Source organism: Astatotilapia calliptera, chromosome 7, assembly GCF_900246225.1.
Source record: "Astatotilapia calliptera chromosome 7, fAstCal1.2, whole genome shotgun sequence".
In the NCBI taxonomy this organism is placed as follows: Eukaryota; Metazoa; Chordata; class Actinopteri; order Cichliformes; family Cichlidae; genus Astatotilapia; species Astatotilapia calliptera.
The window spans coordinates 60,133,843-60,158,546 of record NC_039308.1 but is presented as its reverse complement, the minus strand read 5'-3'; the positions used below and the strand labels follow the sequence as shown (position 1 = coordinate 60,158,546).

General features: G+C 39.1%; 2 protein-coding genes across 5 annotated transcripts; both read left to right on the top strand.

Annotated features, from left to right (window-relative positions):
• Nucleotides 1-545: 545 nt before the first annotated feature.
• Nucleotides 546-18,543, top strand: bmal2 (basic helix-loop-helix ARNT like 2). Of its 3 annotated transcripts, none has more exons than XM_026176302.1 (17): nucleotides 546-875; nucleotides 9,213-9,342; nucleotides 9,437-9,490; nucleotides 10,299-10,340; nucleotides 10,503-10,660; nucleotides 10,977-11,056; nucleotides 11,472-11,564; nucleotides 12,809-12,926; nucleotides 12,998-13,147; nucleotides 13,256-13,499; nucleotides 13,917-14,023; nucleotides 15,065-15,215; nucleotides 15,323-15,393; nucleotides 15,507-15,618; nucleotides 15,747-15,837; nucleotides 16,331-16,430; nucleotides 16,553-18,543. In XM_026176302.1, exons 1-17 carry the CDS (start codon nucleotides 818-820, stop codon nucleotides 16,708-16,710), a joined length of 1,917 nt encoding a protein of 638 aa, XP_026032087.1. In that variant the 5' UTR covers nucleotides 546-817; the 3' UTR covers nucleotides 16,711-18,543. The 3 variants fall into 3 exon arrangements, with proteins under 3 accessions (XP_026032087.1, XP_026032088.1, XP_026032089.1); XM_026176304.1 differs by lacking the exon at nucleotides 546-875 and adding an exon at nucleotides 6,051-6,073; XM_026176303.1 differs by lacking the exon at nucleotides 11,472-11,564.
• Nucleotides 18,544-18,647: 104 nt separating this feature from the next.
• Nucleotides 18,648-24,655, top strand: LOC113026965 (guanylyl cyclase inhibitory protein). 2 transcript variants are annotated; one of them, XM_026176306.1, is made up of 5 exons: nucleotides 18,648-20,160; nucleotides 21,332-21,464; nucleotides 23,236-23,385; nucleotides 23,473-23,578; nucleotides 24,101-24,655. In XM_026176306.1, the coding sequence occupies exons 1-5, from the start codon at nucleotides 20,090-20,092 to the stop codon at nucleotides 24,241-24,243; spliced, it is 603 nt and encodes a 200-aa protein (XP_026032091.1). In that variant the 5' UTR covers nucleotides 18,648-20,089; the 3' UTR covers nucleotides 24,244-24,655. The 2 variants fall into 2 exon arrangements, with proteins under 2 accessions (XP_026032091.1, XP_026032090.1); XM_026176305.1 differs by having other exon boundaries at nucleotides 23,236-23,578.
• The last annotated feature ends 49 nt before the right edge of the window (nucleotides 24,656-24,704 follow it).

Sequence of the window (24,704 nt, the reverse complement as noted above, 5' to 3'; positions counted from 1 at the left end):
GTGCTTGTGTGAATGGGTAAATGTGGCATGTTGTTTAAAGCACTTTGAATGCAATAATAATAATTATTGTAATAATAAATATGAAGTATTATTAATAAGAGGAACTATCGGGGTAATGGCTAAATCTCATTATCTCATTAAATTAGGTAACTAAACATACTTTAAAACCAACTTTGAGAAAAGTTTGAGATTTTGATATTGTTAGGATCCTCGAGTATTGTCTCAAAAACTTGTTCCTTTTGTTTTTCTGTGTCACTCTGACAGGCATGCACGGCTGCTTTGAGACTTTTGATCTCTTTTGGGGGCTCTATCAGACACTTTATTAATAAGCTTTTCTTTATGCTCATTTTCTATTAAGATTTCTTTTCCGAACCCCCTCCCTTAAACTTGGAATTTTAACTAATTAACTGTCCCAGGATTTGTCAGGATAAATGAGTGCTTTTAATTATTATTTTTATTATTATTTTATTATTATATGGTTATTGGGATAACCAATCAGCCATTTTGACGGGAGGTCGGTGAAGCTACAGCGGTGATTCTGGTTGTGAACCGGTAGGAGGAGACTGTGCTCTGTCTTCCGTGTTTCCCTACTATGTCCTAATTGCACTTCGCTCTAGTACCTTTGTGCACGTTTCGATGCCGTCCCTCTGCTTTTAAATCTTCATTAGCGATAAACAAGCGGGTTTTAGAATATTTTTGCTCGTTTTGTGCCCCCCTCTCGCAGCGTCTTCACTAACAAACACTATCTGGTAGGAGTCGACTGCTTCATCCATGCATTGGAGTCCCGGGCCCCAGCGTACCGGCTCCGGCTCCAGCCATGTCGGCCAGGAATGCAACGGCTACCGGCGGTGACAGAGCGGTAGGCGAACCGGCAGGTAATTCAAACATGTTAAAGCTATTATCACTTTGAATAATAGGGGTGAAATTCAAATGTCTCCGCGGCACTGACATTTAGGAGAAATAGAAAAGAGAAGCGATGTTTTTCCGGCAGTTCTTTTGTTGCTCGTTGACTGTAACTTTGCGCTATTCCAAAAACTAGGTCAGTAGATCAGTAGACCAAGCTCGCCCTCTAACGCTATGCCATTTATGTAAGACAACACGACGCTGTTAAGCGATACCACTCTGCGAATTGCGCTAAATATCCGCCTTGCGTGTTTATCAGTTAAGGATAAGGGTTTTTATATGTAAATTGTGTGTTTTAATGCCTGTTAATGCTAACTCGAAAGATTAAACCACGTAAATGTTAGCTTAGCAGCGGCACCGAGGCGAGGCCGGGGCTACACACTCGGCTAAGATGAGTCTGTTAGAGGAGGTGCTGTCATAGCCAAGGACAGATCGTTCTTGCCGATATTTCTGACGCTTATGTTCTGTTTTCTGATGAAAGTGGTGTTTAATCAGCGTCAGTGCTTGCTGCTATTTTGGCCCAACTAAGGTCGGTGCCTCTATCCGTTGACTCAGCTCGGCCATTTGTCTTACATTAGCTTGGATGAAGCAGACATTTCTGTAAGTTCATTTTAATGCTCCGCGGTCTCTTTACACAGTGTAAAATATACTCGGAACCCTTTAGTTAGTTGATTTTAGTACAAACTAAAGACCAGTGCCCATAAAAATAAACATAACTGTATATAGTGTAATTTGGTGAGTCAAAGCCAACATTTGTAAAGAATATCATTCGTAAATGGTAGTTTATAAATTCCGATAATAAGAACTGAAGTCATGTATGTATGTACATATATGTACGTACATACGTGTGTGTGTGTGTGTGTGTGTGTGTATATATATATATATACATACATATATATATATATATATATATATACATACATACGTGTATATATATGTATATACATGTATGTAAGTACATACATGTATACGTATGTAAGTACATACATGTATACATATGTATGTACATACATACATGTATGTATATATGTATGTACATGTATGTATATATGTATGTACATACATGCATGTGTGTATAAATATGTATGTACATACATACATGTGTGTATAAATATGTATGTACATACATACATGTGTGTATATATGTATGTGCAACATGTCATGTGAGCGTAATCTAGGTCAAATAGCATGATCACCTTCAGCTATTGCTTATTGTTATATTCCCTCAAATATGCTTCATTGGGATAAAAATATTGCATTAAAGAATACACTTAAACACACAATCTTTAATGTTATGGTAAAGTAAGGAATAGTATATAGGAAATGAGTAGTTAGTAAAGCAGCTGGAACCATAAAAGAAAAGGGTGCTCGAGATGATTTAAGAATTGGACACCTTTTTACTATAAATAACACTCTTTCAAATTCATTTTCCATTAAGTGAGGGTCTCATATTCAAAGATTCATACTCTGAAACTAAAGCTATTGATTATATAGTGGTAGAAAGTGTGTGTGTGTAATAAAAGAGATAATAGCCTCCTCTGCTCTGCTGTATTGAAAGCTCCCAGTAACTGAGTACTGCTTGCCACATAACTACTGCCATTTTGAATCCATGACATGCGCAATATAAACAGTTAACTGTCCAGTAAAGGCATAATATCAAATTGAAAACTGCCCATGGGGCCCTTATCCAGCAAGAGTGAGTGAGCTCAAACTGAACTTGTTGCTACTGGCCTAGGTTAAATTTTTGTTCACACTGCTCAATTTGCAATTTGAGACAACTTTTAGGATGTAAACTGTACTGGTGTTCAGGTTGTAGTAATAATAATGGATTGGATTTATATAGCGCTTTTCAAGACACCCAAAGCGCTTTACAATACCACTATTCATTCACTCTCACATTCATACACTGGTGGAGGCAGCTACAGTTGTAGCCACAGCTGCCCTGGGTCAGACCGACAGAAGCGAGGCTGCCATATCGCGCCATCGGCCCCTCTGGCCAACACCAGTAGGCAAGTAGGGTAAAGTGTCTTGCCCAAGGACACAACGACCAGGACAGAGAGCCCAGGGATCGAACCGGCAACCTTCCGGTCGCCACGGTCGCCCATAACCAATATTATTTTGTAGTAATACATATACAAAATAATATTGAGCCAATGTGTTTTTTGTTTTTGTTTTTTTACTGTAAATACTTTGCAAAAGGTGGCCTGAAACGCAGCAGTTACATTTATTTACATGTGCCTTTTGCAAATATTTGACACTCATTATCATACTATAATGATTGTAGCTTTGTGTGTGTGTGTGTGTGTGTGTGTGTGTGTGTGTGTGTGTGTGTTACCTATCATCTTCTTCTGGACAAGTGGACCAATGTTGATAAAGCTTTATATCAACATTGCCTAGGTCACTGTGAGTGCCATAATCTATAGTGCGTATACAAATCCCACAATTGTATATATTTTTACATTTAACAGTTCAGTTGAGCACTGAATGGAATGGGATGTCATAGAACCTTAATAATCTGCATTTATTAAGGCTGTTGTGTTTTAAACATGATTTAATGCTTTGTACCTTGCTATATTTAATCTGAACAAGGTGTGTGTCGTCCCCCCCCAGAAAAAAAAAAGTCAGTGATCATTGCCGACCTCTCTTGGTTTTTATTGCCACTATAAGCACGTTTTAAAGCTCAGTTTTTAAAACCTTACGATGTAACTACTGCCCAGACCATGCAGCAGTATATTAATGACTAACCTTGTATTGTGGATGGATTACACAGGTCTGCAAAAATGATCTCCATTTCCCCCCATCATGTACAGTTTTTTGTTTGTTTGCTGTTGTTCTTTTTTTTTTTTTGGGGGGGGGGGGGGGGGGGGTTTGAAAACGTGTTTTTTTTTTTTTTGTTTTTTTTTTTTCAGTTTAAAAAGGGAAATTGTATGGTTAATTCAACTAAAAATGTGAGTTTTGCAAGAAAACCTGACAAGATGCAGTTTTTAAAATATTTTTCTTGGTTTCAGTGAGTAAAAATCTATAAGACACAATCAAAAAAATCGTATGCAGTTTTTTGGTTGCAGACTTGTGTTATCTCAGTTGTTCTCCTGACTGAAGCTTTGTCCGTTTACAGTATCCTGCCATGCAATTGTAATTCTGTTTGGCAGTCTAATTAGAAGAACACCTTCAAAGTAATCTTATAAATGTAAATGGACTAGTTCTTATATAGCACTTTTTACTCAGCTTGAGCACTCAAAGCACTTTACACAACAGGACTCATTCACCAATTCACAATCTTTCATACAAGCACTTTATTTCTATGGTTTTTCTTTATAAGTGAAACATTTCTACACACTCTGGTGAATGCACTGGAGAGCCACTTGCAGTTCAGTATCTTGCCCAAGGATACTTTGTTATGCAGGGATCTAGCTACTAGCCTTCCAATTAGTAGACCTGGTCTACCGCCTCAACTATAGCCAGTCTAACATTCAACATGAAACATTAGGACTTATAAAGTGCTGTGAAAAAGTGTGTGCCTACTTCCTGATTTCTTAGGCTGATTGCATTTTTAATATTCAACATAGTAGAAAAATCAAAAAACAGAACAGAACCTTGAACAGAACCTGTCTAACAAAGTGAAGTAGGCTAAAAGATCTCAAAAGCAACAAATCATGCCGGAATCTAAAGAAATGTCTGAGATGCAAAGTTACTGACATCAAGCAGTTTTGCAAGACTTTGGGAGTCCAACAACAGTTTATTCATTTTGTAATTTGGAACATTGGTGAACCGTTCCAGAAGTGGCTGGCCTACGAAAATTACTCCCAAGAGCAAATCGACAACTCATCCAGAGTAGCACCTAAAGAACTGCATAACTCACTCATCTCAGTTAAGGTCAGCGTTCACAATTCAACAATAAAAAAGGGGCTGGGCGAGACTGTGAACAGAAACAAACCTGCCAGTCCGCCTCTTAATCGCTCAAACAAGCAAAGTGAAGGTTTTGGAGTAGTCGTGTCATGCTTTGGCATGTCTTTAAACAGTGTGGAGGATTTTCCTAGCATGAACAATCTGGCTGAATTAAAACGGTTCTGCAAGAAAGAATGGCCCAAAATTCCTGATTGTCAAATGTCTCATTGTCAGTCATCACAGTCGTTTGAATGCAGTTATTGCTGCCAAAGGTGGCACAACCAGTTTTTTGGTTTAGGGAGCAATTTACACAGGGCGAGGTAAGTTTGGATAACTCTTTTTCCATTTTAATAAGTAAAATCATCATTTAAAAACTGCATTTTGACTCTGGGTATTTTTATGTAGCATTAAATTAGTTTGTGGCATATATGCAAAAACAAAAATTAAGAATAGGGAAAATACTTTTATCACAGCATTGCATATAAGCAAGTGTAAATAAGAACGTTTACTAGTCTACATTTAGCATCTTAATAAAAGAAGGCATGAAGGAATATGAGTAGCAATTTATTTTTTATTAAGTGCAATATAGCGCTGACCTGAGAACAGTAAAATAAATTGGCTGAAGAAAACATGCTCATACCATTTACTTTCTTAACCATGTGTTTCTTCAGAATTAAAATCAGGTCTGGACTCACCAATCTTGGTGAAGCTTTTAACAATGCCATTACGTCTGCTCCTGTCTTTTGGGACAACCCATCAAACCAACATGTAAAAGAAAATGTTAAATTCCATACAATATTTTATATTAAAAATAATCAAATATTGGAGATCATCTTCTGCATCAAGAATTGTCCACCATGTTGGATGTGATCGAGTTAGTGGTTGGTAGGGAAGTGTGTATTCACCGACTAGTTGACAGTGGTCCCTGGAGGCTTCTGACAACCACTCTCTAGGTCTGTTTGACTGGTGCTTTTATTTAATCCTATAAGGTCGCCAGGGTCTGTATTAGAGATGGACCGATCCGATATTACGTATTGGTATCTGTCCGATACTGACGTAAATTACTGGATCAGATATCGGATAGAAATAAAAAATGTAATCCGATCCATTAAATATCAAAAAAGCACCTCACAAAACTTGCAACATGCTGTAACTCGGCTCATAACCGTAGCACCTCGGAGCAGTGTGCTCACGTGATAGAGCGGCTGTGTGTATTTGTAGCCTCGCTACCAAACCAGCATTTCATCTCCGAGGAAGTGATCCCAGAGAGAAGTAAATCAAGAGTGTAAGTTCATCTCTGAATGTTTGTAAAGCCTTCCAGCGTTAAGCTTAACAACCGATATATGGAGTGACTGCCTCTTCTCTCTCCTGTTGCTACTTCAATCGTGAAACTGATCAGTGATCAGCTGATCGGCTTTTCTGTCGCGAGTCTGTCTCTCTTCTTTGTTTTTGGCCCACTTTGCACCAGAAAGAGGAAACCAGCGGCTGAACAACAGCAGCACATTTAAGCTTGATAAGCTGTTGTTAGAATTTATTTAATATTACTTTCTAGAGCTATACTACTTTTTCCTTTGGGAAGGTACCATCTGTGCAGTCTGCAATTCTGTTGAAAAAAGATGTTGAATCTATTTAATTATTCTTGAAAAATAATTTATTTCTGTGCATTTTTTTTTCCACACTGCATCAAATTAAAGTTGATTACGTCGATTAAGCATCATGAGGTGGGGGGTGCTTCCCTATTGTTTTTTTGCTGGGAGTTTGCAACCCTATTAGTTGGGTTGCTTAATATTTCTAAGTACTCTTTAAAATACCAGAATGGGAAGGCTTGAGTAGGTTTAAGTTTATTAGATTGATCAGTATTGCTGAACTATGAAATATTTTGGGTGCAGTGTATTTTTTACATACAGGTATAACAGAATAGCTTCAGTGGGGTTTTTTTTTTGGTTTTTTAACTTGAGTATGAACTTATACAAAATGCAGCAAGATATTAAAAAAACAGTTTTACTGTTTAACAAACACACTATATCGGATTCATATCGGTATCGGCAGATATCCAAATTTATGATATCGGTATCGGACATAAAAAAGTGGTATCGTGCCATCTCTAGTCTGTAAAAATGATACAAGCAGGGACACATCTCAAGTTGTTACTCGGGTATGATTCACAGTTTCTGTGCTGTTATTGGGAGTAGCTCAAAATGCCACAGTTTACTAACTAAACTTTATCTGCTGGGCAAATAAAGCAAAATCCAATAATCCTATATTGAAATAAATATCACCTTATTGTTTTATAAGTTTCTTCTCTATGGAACATGTATATCTATGCTTTCCTTTGCACAGTCATCATGCAGTTAACTGCGTGCCTTATAAATGTTTGACCAGAAGTTGGGCCTTATCATTTAAGCTATTGAGCTGGTAATGACTGAAGAATGCAAACTTACTGGGCAGACCCGGGGTGTATGTGTGAGCAGGGTGGAACAGAGTATCCTATGACCTATTTTGATCAGACTGTTTGCCTTTATGTTCCACTCTTGCACATCTGTTCCCATTTCTCTGTTTTTGTTGTTGTTCTATAAATGAAAACACTCACCATTTAATGTTCAGTGGCAGCTGTTGCAACATTGTTGAAAGTATAACTTAAAGTTAATGAGAAACAAGTCATTTCTCATGTTGTTGCCATTGTGTGAGCACAGGGTGTAGGGTGAGTTGGGTGCAGCAGATGCTCATTCAGGTGTTGAGTGAATGAGCAAATTAATGGGCACGTGACCTTAAGAGAGGGATTGTGGGAGTTGACAGGGGGATGCTTGTATGGCCTGATGTCCATTCAAGTACTCGCCTTCTCTGTAATCCAACAGAATCTGATGAGGAGAGCGGGATTAAAAGTTAAGCTTCAGTCAATCTGTTAACAACTCTTTGGGTCACAGACAGTGTGAAACTGTTAAAACTAGGTGCCATGGATATCAGCCACATTTTGGCTATTTCTTGCCATTGTATCAATTTCTCACACGCGTACAAACTTGAGTGCCTCGGAGACCATGTGTACATCAGTCATGGCAGCTCATGTTATACCACAATAGATTATACAGTGTAGAGATGTAGAGCTATTAGTTAGTGGTGTCTGAACAGCTCTACTAAAGCAGTTTGTGCATTATAAGTCTCTGTTAGCACACGTTGGCCTCAGTTCAAATACATCCCTGTGGGAGCTATGATCAGGCATTAACAGCATGCTGTTTTCTCTCTGAAGGCTGGTTAATGGCCAAGTCTTTGAGCCGTAGGAACATAATGAGCTGGATTCATTAACATCTGAAGGTTCACCGGCAAATATTATTGGAAACCCACTTCACCTTTAGGGAGATGACCTTACCAATAGGATCCAGTAATATGAAAACTGTGAGGCTTTTTTTTTTTTTTTTTAAAAAAAGCTTCATTTTTGTTATTTTGGGCTAATGTTCAAGGTGCTTGTGTTAATTTCCAGCTCCGTATTTGTATTCCTGCACTTCACTAGAATAGCTTTGCATGATTCACAGTTCAAAATTATTCTCAGACATTTGATGCAGTGACCACCTGAAGCTAGTTTTTTTAGCTCCATTATTCTACTTTAAAGACAACCTTCTGCTGATTCTCTGCCTCTTGTAAATGTAACTTTTGAACAGCAGGTGGGTGGGTCTGGCTCTTTTTTTTTTTTTTTGAATATCTGCTTTTACTGGCATCATTTAAAGCCATCAGTAGCAGGGAAAATGGCTGCAATTGAGTGTTTTGCATAGTCTAAAACACGAGCTTTTGGCTTAATAAAAGTGGCTCTAAAAATAAATCCTCTCAAATAAAAATGCAACTTCTTATGTTCGAGATAACAAAGATTACCACAAGTCAAGTTAGAGCAGCTACACTTGAACAACCCTTTTTCTGTGGTGTTGTCCATTGTTGTGGGGGCACCTGGCTAAGTGCATCTTTCAGTTACGACATGACATAGAATTGTTATTTGCATTGTATTCAATAGTAATGTATCATTCATTCACACATTCTTTTAAACTGCCTTTATATTTTGCCCCTGGTTGTCCACTAACCCACTTCCATAGCACTGGGCCTACCTGACAGTTTGAGAACCAGTTATTACGTCCCTATTAAATCACACAATGTATCTGTATGTGTAACTTCTGTATCAAGTATTTAAAATTGTTTTTAAAGCCAGAAGGTAGTATTGATTGATTGATCATACTTTATTCATCCCGAGGGAAATTGAGTTAAGGCTGCCAGCCGTGCCAGCGCCATTGCATATGCATATATTTGGCATCTTTATTATATATTAGCTCAGCATAAACAGGTGGAGCAATCTGTTGCAGTAGTGCATGGTCTCTTATATTGTATTGGAAAATTATATCAATTCCTCATGTTTTATGACCAGGTACACTTCTGTTGCATTTCAGATGATGTGCTGGTTGAGGAAGAACAAAGTACTTCTGTGTCTCTGCCCAGCCTGATGACCCCACCCTCAGCTGCTGGTATGTCCCTGAGCGTGGAGTTAACCCGAAAGCGCAAGGGCAGCGTGGACAACCAGTACGTATGGGACTGCTTGCTTCAGGAAAATCTAAATCTTAAGACCCACACTAATATTTGTTGTTAATACAGGCACCGCTGTTTTTCTTTCTAGGGATTCAAAATGTGTTTCAGTCCCTGATGTAGATATGGAAGATGACCAAAACAGGTACAGTTTAACTGATAAATGACACAATGTGATGCAGAGGAATGCTACATGAAGCTTTAGACCTACTTTTTAGAGATGGTAGTATTTAAACCTCAGTTTCAAGCCTAGAAAATTAGCATTCCCCAACTAGTTGTGAGCATTTGTTGGCAGTCGCTATGAAATTGTGTTGATGAGCCCTGGTCAGTGACCTCTGGTAACCACAGGTCGCTTTGGGAAAAGTGTGTATTCCCCAGCTGGATGGCAAGTGGTTGGCTGTCGCTAGAAGAAATTGGTCTCAAAGAGGTATACCATTCTGTACCAAGGACCTCCTTGTGATTGCTTTGATCGCTTGCAAATTGCTGCAGTCACCAGGACTTTGCATGGAAGACGCTGACTTGTCTGCAAACACTTGCTGACTACTCATTACTCAATACGGTACTGAAAGTGTGAAAATCCAAACTGGAAATGGAGATAGTTTGCCTTCAAAGTTTCAGTACAGATGGGTGGTTGGGTAGTGAGCATTTGCAGTTGACTGTTTTCACTCTTCACTGACCAACAGACTCAAGCAGCCACCTGCCACCTGGTGAGGAAATACTCTGCAGCAATCTGCTAGTGATCAGAGGTTGCCTGGTGGTCACTGGCTGGTTTCTAAGCCTGTGTAACTGAGGCCTTAGTATGTTACTTGCTGGTGTATTGCTTTTCATGGAATTTGTTGAGAAGAAATTTTCTGAAGTCCTAAAGGATTTTCTTCAGGTGCTAACACCTCTTTATACCTTTTTTGTATGCTTTTAATCAGCATTAAACCATTTCAGTTTTGTTTTACTTGCAGGTCAGATGGAGAGGACCAACATGTCAAAGTTAAATGCTTCAGGTAGAGTATGACTTAACTGATAAAACTTTACCAGAAATGTTACAAGATCATGGGAATCTTAAAAGGCCAGCAAGTTTTGCAATATACTGCAAGTCTGTAAAGGCAAAGCAGAAAAGTTGTTTCTATTTTTGTGGCATTATTTCTGAATTCATGTGTCTGCAGGGAGCCACATAGCCAAATTGAGAAGAGGAGACGGGACAAAATGAACAATCTGATTGACAAGCTCTCAGCCATGATCCCCACCTGTAACCCCATGTCTCGTAAGCTGGACAAACTCACTGTGCTTCGAATGGCAGTACAGCACCTCAAGTCTCTCAAAGGTACCAACTCAATGTTTTTTTGTTTTTTTTTAATTTGTTCAATTAATCTACTCTGACTCTGTTGTTACTGGTGGTAACTGCCAGTTATTTAGATTATTGGCATTGTGCTGGAGTGTTACTTATATCCCTGAGCTGTGAAAGGCTGATGGGGGATTGTCAACACAATAACTGAAGAAGGATGTTGTCAAGGATTTTCAAATTCATACCATAGGTGCATCGACTAGGAAGCTGAGCAGAACTGGCAGTCGTCGGTATTCTTTTTAATTATCATTATTTTTTATTTGTGTAACTTTGTGTAATATCTGTATATTTTCAGGTTCAGCAAGTTCTTTTTCTGAAGCCAACTATAAACCGTCATTCCTTCCTGATGAGGAGCTCAAACACCTTGTTCTCAAGGTAAATGCAGAAGTGACAAATCTAACGGTTTCTCTGGTATGAAGTGTAACCTGCAAGTCCCTTTGGAGATGTTTTAACCTTTCCTTAAAAAGCAGAACAACACTCTGTAGAGTCCACATATGCTGCAGATTATTATTTTGTTATTTTTTCAAATAACAATGCCAAGCTTCTCATCTTTTTTTTTTTTTTTTTTATTCATGTAATTTTATTATAAAGAAAAGTCTGAACATGGCTCAAAGTTTCTGTCTTTGCAGACACACAACAGTGTAACAAAGTAGTTAAAATGTTGCCAATAAACTACATTACTACTGTAAAAAAAATATATTTTTTTAAATAACAAACTCTTGCTATTTTTTTCTAGAACATTTCATCACTTTGGCTCCCCTTTTCTCCCCTTTGTTTCCTTATCGTGCAGGCTGCAGATGGGTTCCTGTTTGTAGTGGGCTGTGATCGTGGGAAAATAGTTTTTGTCTCAGAGTCTGTCACGAAGATATTAAATTATAGCCGGGTAAAACTTTTACATTTGTTACTGTTTCTGCAGTGTCTTTTGTTATGAAAACCTGGGACACACCAGATGGCTTTTGTTATCTTGTAACTAATGTAAATAGATTTGAATCCACAACCATCAGGTGACTCTGTAGTGAGATGTTTGAGTGCACAGCATTTGTTATGTATTGTAGTACTCAATAGAAATGGAAATGTCATCTAAATCTATCGTTATGTTGGTCCTAATAGTTAGTGCACAATAGTCTGTTGCAGGACAAGTGATTACTGGAAAGATGCCATACACTCACCAGCCACTTCATTGGGTACACCATGCTAGTACCTCAGATGGATCTCTTTGTGCATTTACAACTGACTTAATTCTATATGGCACTGATTCAACAAGGTGCTGGAAACATTCCTCAGAGGTTTTGATCCATATTGATACAACATAATCACACAGTTTTTGCAGCTTTACTGGCTGCATATCCATGATGCCAATCCCCTGTTGGACCACATCCCAGTGGTGCTCTTATTGGATTGAGATCTGGTGATTGTTGAGGCCACTGAGTGAAATTATTGTCATGATTTGAGATTTGTGACACAGTGTTCTCATGTATCCAAGAAAATGTCCCTCACACCATTACAGCACCAGTTGCAGCCTCAGCTGTTGACACAAGGCAGGATGGATCCATGTTTTCACGTTGTTTATGCCAGTTTCTAATCCTACCATCCAAATGTTGCAGGAGAAATAGACTCCTCAGGGCACTGGATATTTTCTCTCTTTCGGACCATAGCTTTGTAAACCATAGAAATGGCAGTTTCTGGTGAGCCCATCTGGCACCAACAACCTTCCAACATTCAGTTTCTTAAATCACCCTTTCTTCCATTGTGATGCTCAGTTTGAACTTCAGCATGCTTTCTTGACCACCTAAATGCATCAAGTTGCTGCTGATTGATTAGCTGATGAGTTTTTAATGACCAATTGAACAGCTGTACTTAACAAAGTGGCTTTTGAGTGTATTCGTGTGCTTGTTGATAGACTATAAAATAATGATCAAAATAACACTATAGTCCTAAGCTGTCATTTAAGCCATCTGTGCTCCACACAGTGTCTGGTGTGCTCCAAGGGTCACAGTTAACCATCAGTGTTTTGGGTTTTTTGGGGGGGGTTTTCATCATAAGGAGTAATTGCCTTAGGTCTTTTTTTTATATACGCCATAGGAGCCTTGCTTAGGTCAGTTTGATGAGCTGTTTGTTTTCCTCTAGGCGGAGCTGATTGGGCAGAGCCTGTTTGATTACATACACCCAAAGGACATGGGAAAAGTGAAGGAGCAGCTGTCCGCTTCTGAATTATATCCTCGTGAACGGCTAATAGATGCTAAAAGTAAAGCAAATATTCTTGTCTCTGTTTTTGTGTGTAAGAGATTACGGTTAACGTTTCTCTCGTGTCTTTAGCCGGTCTGCAGGTTCAGGCTGACCTTCCAATCGGTGCAGCACGGTTGTGTTCGGGTGCTCGTCGTTCATTCTTCTGTCGCATGAAGTATAACAAAATTTCTATCAAAGTGGAAGAGAAGGAATCCCAGGGAAATGTCTCCAAAAAGAAAGGTGGAGATGTTACACAGCAGGTTTTATTAGGTCTAAATTCAAAAAAAGCTTTTTAATGAGTATGTTAATTGTGTTCTGCTTTTGATTTGTATCTGCATCTGCTTTTAGAGTCGCAGAAGTACTGCACAGTCCACTGTACAGGCTACATGCGCAGCTGGCCGACCAGTCAGCTGGGAGCAGAAGGGGAGGGTGAAGTGGACAAGCAGGAAAGCTCCCACTTCAGCTGTCTAGTGGCGGTGGGACGCGTCCACAACCACTCATCTCCCCAGGTTAATGGAGAAGTCCGAGTTAAACCCACAGAGTTCATCACGCGCTATGCCATGGATGGCAAGTTCACCTTTGTTGATCAAAGGTAAAACTGGGGTTTATTGTCAAAGTGTGGCAGTTGTGGTGATTTTTACTTTTAAAATAACTATTGATTTTCAATCTGACCTAATGTTTAAAAGTCCCAGAGAGTCCAGCGCACATTATTAATGTACAACTGGTTAGCATTTGTTATAAAGCTAATTGGTTAGCTTATTGGTTTTTTCTTTCCTCATTTGTAGTTCATGTCATAAATAATAGTGTTCATCAACAACTAGCTTGTGTATCTATAGCAACATAAGAAAAGTGGTAGGTAAAACATTCAGTTAACAGATTAAAAATGTTTCTGTTCTTGCTCTGTCTGAAATGTTTATGTTGTATGAATTTTTCCATTTTAAAGGAAATCTTAGTTGATGTAATAGGATATTTGGATCTCTCTTAATTATATTTCAATTTTCTTTGACAGAGCGACGACCATTCTAGGTTATCTTCCCCAAGAATTGCTCGGGACATCGTGCTACGAATACTTCCATCAAGATGACTTACCCCATTTAGCAGACAGACATCGAAAAGGTGCAGTTTTTATTTATGTATGGGGTTTTTTTTCCTCTATTTTGGATATGTTTAAAGCTATTTCCATGTTTAACAAATGGCTTCATTCTTAGGTTTAATATAGGTCAGATAGATACCTAATTAACACAGAACTGCCAGGAATGTGGGTGTTTGTTTGTTTGTTTTATTTTTAACTCCATCCTGCAGAAACTGCAGTAAAATTTTAAGTTTTTTAAATTTACAAATGATTTTAAATCAAAATTATTACAATTAATTAACAAACAAATACTAAGTAGTATATCTCCATTCATCCATTCTCTTCCACTTATCCAATTCATGGTTATGGGGGGAGGGGTGGGGGGTCAAACACATTATAATAAATTAATTACTGTAAAAGTAAAACTGACAGTTTAGCACACCATCCACACTGCTCCACCTCAGGCTGCAGCGCTTCATCTCCTCAAGCATGAAACCCATTTGACATGGCAGCTCTGCTCTGAATTTCTACTCTAGTTTTTACTCTGTTGTCCATGTGTTCACTCCGACCTGTTGTACCCCAGTATTACATTCCATTGATGCAGAACGCGTCAATCCTTTATGCAACTATATATAAATCCATTTTACAAAATGCCATGAAATTAGCTGATGGTTTTAGTATAAGTCAGGCTTGACCAACTTTAGGCCTCGAGGGCCGGTGCCCTGCAGGTTCTAGATCTCACCCTGGGTCTACACACCTGAATCAGATGATTTGTTCATTACCAGGCCTCTGGAGAAGTTCAAGACATGTTGAAGAGGTAATTTAGCCATTTTAAATGAGCTGTGATGGATCAAGGACACATCTAAAACCTGCAGGACACTGGCCCTTGAGGCCTGATTTTGGACACCACTGGTTTAAGTTATCTGATTTTAAAAGCAAGGGGATCAATATGTCCCTGTTGGCGGTTCTAGTGTTAAATGTCTGTATTTTGTGATCACTGATGTACTTTTAGGTTACAGCGTTATCTAAAGATTCTGTTTTCTAGTGTTTCTCTGACTTGTCCTCTTGCTGTTTTTCTTCCACAGTGCTGCGGAGTAAAGAAAAAATAGAGACAAACTGCTACAAATTCAAAACAAAATACGGCTCTTTTGTCACTCTGCAAAGTCAGTGGTTTAGTTTTGTAAATCCGTGGACCAAAGAACTAGAATATATTGTGTCAACTAACACAGTCATCTCGTGAGTATATGGTTCAGTGGATTTGTACATTTGCTTATGTATCTGTGAGTGCGTCTGTATATATGTGTGTTAGTTTGAATTTTTCTCTTTGCTCATCCTATGACCAGATATGATCCCAGTCGAGCAGGTCGGTCAGGAAATAAATCTGAACAGTCGAGCAATCCCAAGGCTTCTGAAGGTCTTTATAAAATTATTCTATCAACACATTATTTGGTTGTAGGGGGCCTTCCCCCCCCCCCCCCCCTTTCACTTATTTAACTCTTCTGCTCTGTCTTATTTTTTCCCTGTCAGACTGTAAAAAGTCCCCTCCTATTATACCGGGCATTTCCAGCACACCTGGGACTATGATATATGCCGGAAGCATAGGAACCCAGATTGCCAATGAGCTGCTGGATTTCAACAGGTATGTACTGGATATAATTACTTTAAAAACACACAAGTCCAGCATTGGCATCTATGCTCTGGTTACTTGGTGTTGTTGTAGATGAAGGATACTGCTGTTTTAAGTTGTTCTGTGTGGGTTTCCTTTAGGACGAACTCATCACCTTCCAGTGGTAACGTCAGTCCCTTCAGTCTGCCACAGGACAAGTCCCCACAAATTCACAATCAAATCAGCAACAGCGTGAGTCATGCCGGCTGTTTATCCAATCAATCCAATCAACTTCATGCATCCTTAATGCATGAAGGAGCATTTCCACAGGTCCTTCTTCCCTGCAGCTGTCAGACTGTACAATCAAAACTGCTCCCAACAAACATAGAGGTTTACATCAGCGCTGTAACTTGCACTATTTTATCAACCGATTCACACTATAACCAGGGTTTGCCTCTTATCTGTATTTAATTTTATTTAATTTAATAACGGTACAGTACTCTGTTTTTGGTAACCATTGTCCTTGATGTAAATATGTAAAAACTGTGTATGTTTCAGTTCTGTGTCTTGTGTACTGTTTGTTTGTATATGTGTCTTTCTTGCTGCCGTTACACCCAGATTTCCCCTTGTGGGACAATTAAAGGATTATTCTATTCTATTCTGGCTCACATAAAACATTTTTAGAAGCTGAACTATGTCTAAGATGTGATGTGAGGGTGATAGTGTGCTCCCTTTTGGTCTTCAGGTCCCAAATGGAGAAACATCAGACATGGAAATACCAGGAAAGTCCAGCTCGGAGAGTGAGCCTCAAGGTGCTGCATTCTCAGGAGGAGAGACTCTTATGGGTACTTCCACTCATCGTGTCTATAAACTTTGTTATAATAAACTGAGTCACTTGCTGTATTTATTTCTTCCCTATTGCAACCTGGTAACTTTTCCTTTTTGTTTTCACTCCACCTTACCCCAGGAGAAAATTCCCAGTTGGATTTGGAGAGCGTGGTTGGACCAGGCCTGAATAGCCTCAGCAGTGATGAAGCAGCTATGGCAGTGATCTGGAGCCTTTTGGAGACGGACACAAACTTGGGAGAAGCTGTGGACTTTGAAGAGATGCACTGGTCCTTATAGAATCTGCATTACAGTGTGAAACGGCACGCTGGAAAACACCCGGATCCTCATTTTGATGATGGCAGAAACTGCTTGAAGCTTACTCAAAGGAGCAGCATTCTGTTTTTGTTTTTTGTTTTGTTTTGTTTTGTTAAAATTTAATATATTAGTTACTCTTCTCCACATAAGCTGTCTAGTTTTTGGGTGGCTGCTCAAACAGGAGCAGAATCGGCGACATTAAGGGACACCTGCTTTCCCTCTTCAGAAAGAGGATGTGCCTCTTAAACGTTGCAGCTGCCCACCCACTCACCTTGAAACCCTGTTCCTCTCCTCCCTGCTTTCTTAAATCTGCCGTCAGCCTCAGAAAGGTTGAAGAAGCCGTGAACGCACAGAAGAGTGATATGATGTACATCATGATGGCTCTGGATCCTTGCTTCTATTTCTCTCCACCTACATTTAAACAAAGGTTGGGAGTGGTGACGCAAAAAACAATTGCACTGAATTGATTTCTTTTTTCTTTTGTTTTTAAAGTTGTAATTTCATTAGGTACTGTATGCTTGACTAAAATGCAAGAGGACACCCTAAAAAACTGGCCAAGCTTTGCAACCCTTCCCTCAGGATCCAAAACCGTGGGTTTAAAGCTTACCGCGGCAGACCACACTTCCATAACCTCTACTCTCTTTGAGAGTCACCTAAAGACGTGGCGCTCTGAGATTTTCTCTTGTCAGTATCTGAACATTTTTCTCACAAACGGTGTAGTAACCTCTTCTCTTGTATGCTAACATATGTCGCTGTTTATATGTGGGGTCGATATGATATCAAACACCATGTCTTCAGGCCACATGTGTCTTAAAGGGATAGGTTGCATAAAAAGCCTCAGAATTTACTAGTTCCACCTTCAAAAAATTTTAGTTGATGAGCTGCCAGTTTTGATGGCTGGTCATTTATGAGCACTACAGTACAACTTCATGCAAATCAGAAGGGCACTTTAGAAGTGCTGATATTAAGGGTTGGTAGTGATGGCTGAAGAGCGAACCCATTTCACATCTTCTCAGTACGTGTTTGAGACTGATGCGAGTCAGGGAGTTATCAACTTTTAAGATTTTACACACTTCCCTGCATACTGTACAAGTAGTATCAGTACTTGTTCACCTCTGAATCTTTGTTCTTATTGTTGTCTCTATAGTCGTGCAGGTAAGCCATACCTTCTATCGTTTCTTCTTTTTATGCACTGACAGTCTGAGAACATGTTTATGTGCTTGTTATGTGGCACACAGGGTTGAAATGGATATGTTTGTTAAGGGATTGTGCTATGCAGAAGTGTCATTCCAAACTTTTTTCCCCCCTCCCCTTTATTTCCTCTTGTGTAATAGCCACGTGCATGACTCCTGAGTGTAGAACATTTGCAGAGCTGTGGTGTGACATTTGTGAGAACTTGAATGGTCCACGGAGCAGTATGGATCCCATTGCCATTTACCTCATGTAGAGTTTAGGATTGGCCATGCTTTCAGTTGCACATTCTAGCTTTTTACTAAAGTAATGAAACCTCTGATAGCCATGATTTGATGATCTATTTGTTAGTGATCCACTGCTGAGCGTGGCCATGAGTGGCTCTTAGTTATGGAGTTACCAAAGTGTTGTCGTATGCTAAATTAAAGGGTGTCGGCTTGAGATCCTGGTGAGACCAGATAATGTAGAAATTTACTTTATAGGTCCATTAAAGTAAAGTTATTGCATTTGGCTGTTTTTTTGTTTTTGTTTTTTTTGTTCTTTGTTTTTATAAGAAATTTAACAACTTGAGTATATACATCCCCTGTTATAAGTTACTTAAAAATAAATCCTCTATGTCTAAACGTTTAGTGATTACACATTCTTTTAACTGAAATCTTTAACTTTAAGGAGATTTTTTTTAAATTAAAACATGAACTACTGAAATCCAGCAAAATCATTTGGTTTGTGGCACATGGATTTTTATACCGTGCATGTGTGTGTGTGTGTGTGTGCGTGCGTGCGTGCGTGCGTGTGAGATATACCAGTTGTCCACATATACCAGTGTTGTCCACTGAGCTTTCGGGGTCAAAAAGGCTGCACGTCTATGTGTTATCTTCACATAATCGTTATAATGAAACGGTGCAGTCTTAAAAAAAAAAAAAGTTCCTGTTTGCTTCTTGGGAATACTTTTTTCCCCCTCATTTCTTGAAGGCCACGTCAAGATTTTTCAACAAGAACTCGTATTTCGAGGCTGGAAAAGCTTGTTGTGGATCATGCAGAAAATTGTCTGTTATATCTAATGCTTGAATTTTTAAGGAGCCGGTTGATGGAGCAGCTGAACTCTCAAGAGGACTCCTCCTTACTTGTGTCCGGTCTGAAGTGCCTTTGGACACAAAATGAACCTCTACTGCTTTTTGGAAACGGTCTCCGACGTGGCGCCTCTGCAGACTTTAAAAGGAGGGCTGAAACGTATCACTGAATAAGCTTGATGAAACGTGGCATGCTGTGCACATCAGAGATGAAACTGGAGCTGCACGTAGTTGCATCAGTGCTCTCTTTGTAACCGAACATGTAGAGCTATGAAGCTGTGCCATAGATGCAGACTGGTCCTTTTGAAAGGCAAAAAGTCAGTATTTTTTTTCATCCTGTGTATTGTGGATGTCATTGCATTCTTGTGAACGCCACTTTCCCAGAAAACTAACGCATCAGCTTATGTGGTTTATTAGTGATGAACCTTTTTAAAGAGGTGTATGTTTTGCTTCTGTCTGTTCAGAATAAAATAGTTTTTGTAAGGTAGGGAATGTTTTATTTCATGTCCGTGTCTGTGTGTAGCTGCATGTTGCTTTGGTTTTACTGATTTAATTTTTAAAAACAATTGCATTATTTGAAATGGAAAGCCAAGACTTGAGCGCCAGTTGCTCCACCAGAGGCAGGACCTGAACTCTTGGGGTTATATTTTCCAGGCTATTTGCCAGTTTGCTACTGCCGCTGTCCATACCGGTTTCTGCCACAAGTTTAGTCATGTTCGATATTCAGGCTCCAGACGATGTTGTCTGATGGATTATTGCTGCTATTATCAACATGTCTGGGCCGTCTTCCCAGGTTGTGAATAAATATTAGTTTACTGAAACTTCAGCTGAAACTTTGGTTGATTATTTATTTTTAAATGATTTCTTGGCTCTGATAGAAACACCCTTCAGTCTGCATGGCCCTTGGTGATGTGCACTGTCTTGAGTAATTACATTGTTCTCTTTGTCCCCCCACCTCCCCTCATGTGAGGAGATTAGCTCAGAGTAATTTGTCAGATGTGATAAGGCAGTGCTTGGAGCAACTAAGAAAGCATAGCGTAAGCTGGGATTTCTGCAAAGTAAAGTCAGTGGTGAGTGCGGAGCTGCTTTGTCTTTACAGTATGGGCCAAGCCGCTGTCCGGACTTGTGGAAGAAGCAAGTCATATGTTACAGAGCTGTATGAATGGTTCAGGTAAGCTTTTGAATTTGTCTTAAATTTTTACAGGAAGTTGAAAACAGATGCAGATTTTCTTTAGCCTTAAATTGATTATTACGTTCATGCCCAGAACGGAACAGACATGGCATGGTGGTGCAGTGGTTAGTACTGAAGACTCAAAGCAAGTTGGTTCTTTGTTTGAACCTGCTAGCTGGGTGGAGCCTTTCTGTGTGGAGGTTGCATGGTTTCCCTGTTCCTGCGTGGGTTCTTTTTAGGTAATCCAGCTTTCTCTCACAGTCCCAAGATGTCCTTGTTAGGTGAAGTCCTGAAACCAGATTGACCATGGGCGTAAATATAAGCTGAGTGATTGCCTCTGCGTTGCCCTGAGTTAGACTGGGTGACCTGTCCATGTTTTATCCAGCTGCTCAACACAGGGGTGAAAATGAATGAAATTTATAGAACAACTTAAAGAGATTTTTTGTTCAAAACAATCCTTGCACATCTATTATCCTGGACTTCAATTCATTCTCTGACTGAAACAAGCAGTTTTGCCTCCTGAGCCAACTTTGCTTTGATTGGCTGCCCCTCCAAACAACAGGTATAAACAGCAGCTGAATGGGAACTTTTGACCACATTAGGAAATCTGCTCTCACTGACATCATCCAGAGACAAGAGTATTACAAAAATCTGAAATGTAGTTTTTAGAGCAATCTGGCGCTCATTGTAATTACTTGCGCATGTGCTAATTTCATGGTTAAATAATGTTTGAGCATATTTAAAATAAGCATCCATCAGCGCGAGAGTGTACTTGAATTTGGGATCAATACATTTATTTTTACTCTTATTGATTTTAGCATTGTAGGAATTTCCAGTGTATTTAGCCAGATTAGAATTTGTTGTTTTTGCAGGCAAATCTGCAAAACTAACAGCATCAGCAACAAAGTAAAGTATTATCTCCTGTGGACTGATCAGCTTCACTCTGCCATGATGTCATTTGGCCTAATTATCTTGGCACTTGTGCCGCACTCTGTAAATAAGCTTTCAAACACATGTAATCCACACAGGTTGGGGATGGGTTGACCTTAATTCCACTGATTCTCAATTTAAGACACATTTTCTCTCAAATCAGACCCCTCTCTCAAACTCCCCTTGTTTTCCAAATCCTTTGGTGTATTAAAACACAAACTGTTGTTTTTATCTGTGGCAGAAAGTTTGTTATCGAGTGTCCAAGTGGGCTAATCGCTCTTCACGAGTTTCAAAGGCATTTCTGTGATGGAACTGTGGGCAGTGAGTCAGCAGAGTATGCAGAACAGATTTTCCGCACGCTCGACAGCAATGGGGTAAGCATGACTCTATAGAGTAGGTCTATACAGTACAGGAGTCTTGAAAAAGTATTGAGTCACCACTCACTTCTTTATATTTTTGCCTCCATGAAATCCAGAATTGCAAAGTTTTAACCTCCTAAGACCTTAACTCTTTCATGGCATGCATTTTTAATTTCTCTTTGCTATTTGGGCTGATTGGGACCTGATGAATGTAAAAACAGTGAATTATGTGATTTTTTTTTTTTTTTTAACCTAATTTTTGTTTCTAAGAAAAATGAGATCCACATATGAGGACATTGGCTTTAAATTTCAATAGAACAGTGGCAGTATAATATCCCTGTAAGTGGATATCAGGCCCTTGTAGAGCAAAATGTAGTATTCTGGTCTAAAACAACCCAAAATGTGATATCCACATATGTGGACGCCAGGTCCTAGGAGGTTAAAGTAAACCTGAGTAATAATTATCCAGGTCTTCCAAAAAAGTATTCATAGAAAAACACACTTTTTTTTCACTCTTTGTGCCTGAAATATTTTAGAGGAATTATTTTTTTCACTTAACACTGAATCATTCAGGCAATAAAAGGGCACCTAATTCAAGGGATGAACCAGTGTTGTCTTCACATAAGTTTAACGAATAGCCCATTTAAAATTGTATCTGTAGGAAGCCTGGGAGCCAGTCTCAAGAGTACATAATTTGTTCCAATATCTTTGGATTCAAAGAGATTCAAGATTCAAAGCGTTTATTGTCATTTAATCTATGAAAAGTGCCAAAAATTAGATATTTTGACAGGCATAAATTTGTGGTAGTTTTGCTCAGAGATGCATCTGGGCCTTCAGTTGATCCATGTATTAGATTATCATGCTGAAGCTTAACCTCCTAGGACCTGGTGTCCACAAATGTGGACATCACATTTTGGGTTATTTAGACATAAATACTCAATTTTGCTCTACAAGCGCCTGATATCCACTTACGAGGACATTATACAGCTACTGTTCTATCGAAACGAATATCCTCATATGTGGCTCTCATTTTTCTTAGAAACAAAAATTAGGTAAAAAAAAAAAAAATCTGGTAATTCTTTGTTTTTACATTCATCAGGTCCCAATCAGCCCAAATATCAAAGAGAAACTAAAAGCGCATGCCGTGGAAGAGTTCAGGTCTTTGGAGGTTAAAGAGAAATGGTCTCGTGGAAGGGTGTCTGTGAAGAAACCATTCATATAGAATGGAAACAGGAAGAAAAGGCTGAGGAATGAAAATTACACAAGATCTGGACTGAAAATCAGCTAAAACAGGTCTGGTGGCGAGATGAATCCAAATGTGAAATGTTTAAATGATTGTCAGAATGTAGGGGTCATGTCAGGGGATGGGTACAACAGTGAGTGTGTAGAGCCATTTTCTAAAACGCAATGGAGGCTCTGTAGGGGGCGGCCAGTGGTGGTGGGGATCTTGTCAAAATTGATTAAATTAAGAGTGCAAAAATTACAATCAAATTTTGATCCATCATACAATACCATCTGGAAAGACACTAATTAGCAACAGCTTCGTTTCTCAGCATGATGGTGATCCCAAACACACTGCCAGTGAATTAAAGGCGTATCTGTGAGATCATCTTGACAGAACTGAACAAAAGGCAGCAAACATCCAAAAATCTTTGAATATCCTTCAGAAATAGTTCTCCAGGCATATTGAAGACAACTAAAAGAAAGGACATGCTTTCATAGTCATGCATCACAAAACTGAAACAAAACATTAACTGTGTGGTGCTTTTTTTTTTTTTTTTGTCAGGATGGGGTGGTTGACTTCAGAGAGTATGTCATGGCCATCAGCATGCTTATTGAAGGTTCAGCTGTTGAGAAACTGCGCTGGTCATTCAAGCTCTATGACAAAGACCGAGACGGAGCCATCACAAAGGAGGAAATGCTGGAGATCATGCAGGTGTACAGGCTCTGTGTCGTGGTATATAAAACAGAAGATGTGCCAGATGTTGCAGTTCGACTGATGTGCGTTTCTTTGTTCGGACAGGCTGTTTATAAGATGAACGTGGCTGCTGGTTTAACCAAACCGAACCCACTTACAGCTGAAGAATGCACCAGCAGGATATTTGTGAGATTAGATAAAGACAATAACGGTGAGGAAAGGTGGCGACTTTTCCCTCCTTTTTGCGTGTAATCATACTGCAATGTTATTTCTATGTGTATCAAAGTTGATTATATATGTTTCTATAGAAAAGGTAAACAATCCAATTTAAAAAAATAAATAAATCCACCACTAAAATGTGGTTTGTTTTTAAAAGTATCTTTAGTAACAACTTTAAACAATAAAAACATCCTTGAAGCCTAATAAGGCTAATTGAAGACAAAACTGTAGCATGTTTGATGCTGATTAAAAATAACAAAATGCAAATGGATTGCTCAACCCACAAAATAAGTAAGAGGCAAAAATGTTCATCTAAAAGATATGATTTGCTCTTTTCCATTTTGATATAATTAAAGACAACCAATACTCTGGATAATATACAGAGGCATATTTTACTGACGGTGGTTCCCCAAATTTAGCCCCAAAACTTTCCATTCACTAGTATCAACCCTCACAGACAGATTATTAACAGTCAGTCCAGTGGTGTTTGTCTAATCGGTGCCCGTCCTTGCAGCAATCATCAGTCTGGAAGAGTTCATAGAGGGAGCGCTGGATGACAATTGGATCAGAGAGATGCTGGAATGTGACCCGAGCACCGTGAAGGTGGGGAGGCCGCTGAAGAGGGACACCGCTTTGGAAAACCCACGGTTAATTTGAAGTGGTTCACTATTTAGGCACACTGGACCAGCCAGTGTTTGGGCTAAAAATTCAATGAATTAAATTCTATCTTCATCTATTGGATAACTTTGTCGTAGCTGCTTTAGAGTGCTGTAACATTTGGAGCTTATTTTATCAAGCTTCCACAAGCTGAAATGCCGTGTTTGTGTTTTTATGTATTGCTCTGTTCTGGGTTATTAATGTTACTCAAACATACCAGATTTTAGAAAAAGTATGAATTTACATATGTAAATCCATAATGTACACATGACACATGTGAGTGAAAAAAGAAAAAAAAGAACTGTTATTATAAATTCTGCACTTGTGGACAGATTAACTTGCACAAAGTAATGGACCTTAATAACATTATCAGAATCAGAATCAGAAAGGGTTTTATTGCCAAATGTTGAGCAGGTTTACAACATTAGGAAATTGCTGCGGTGCTTAGTGCAAACATACTG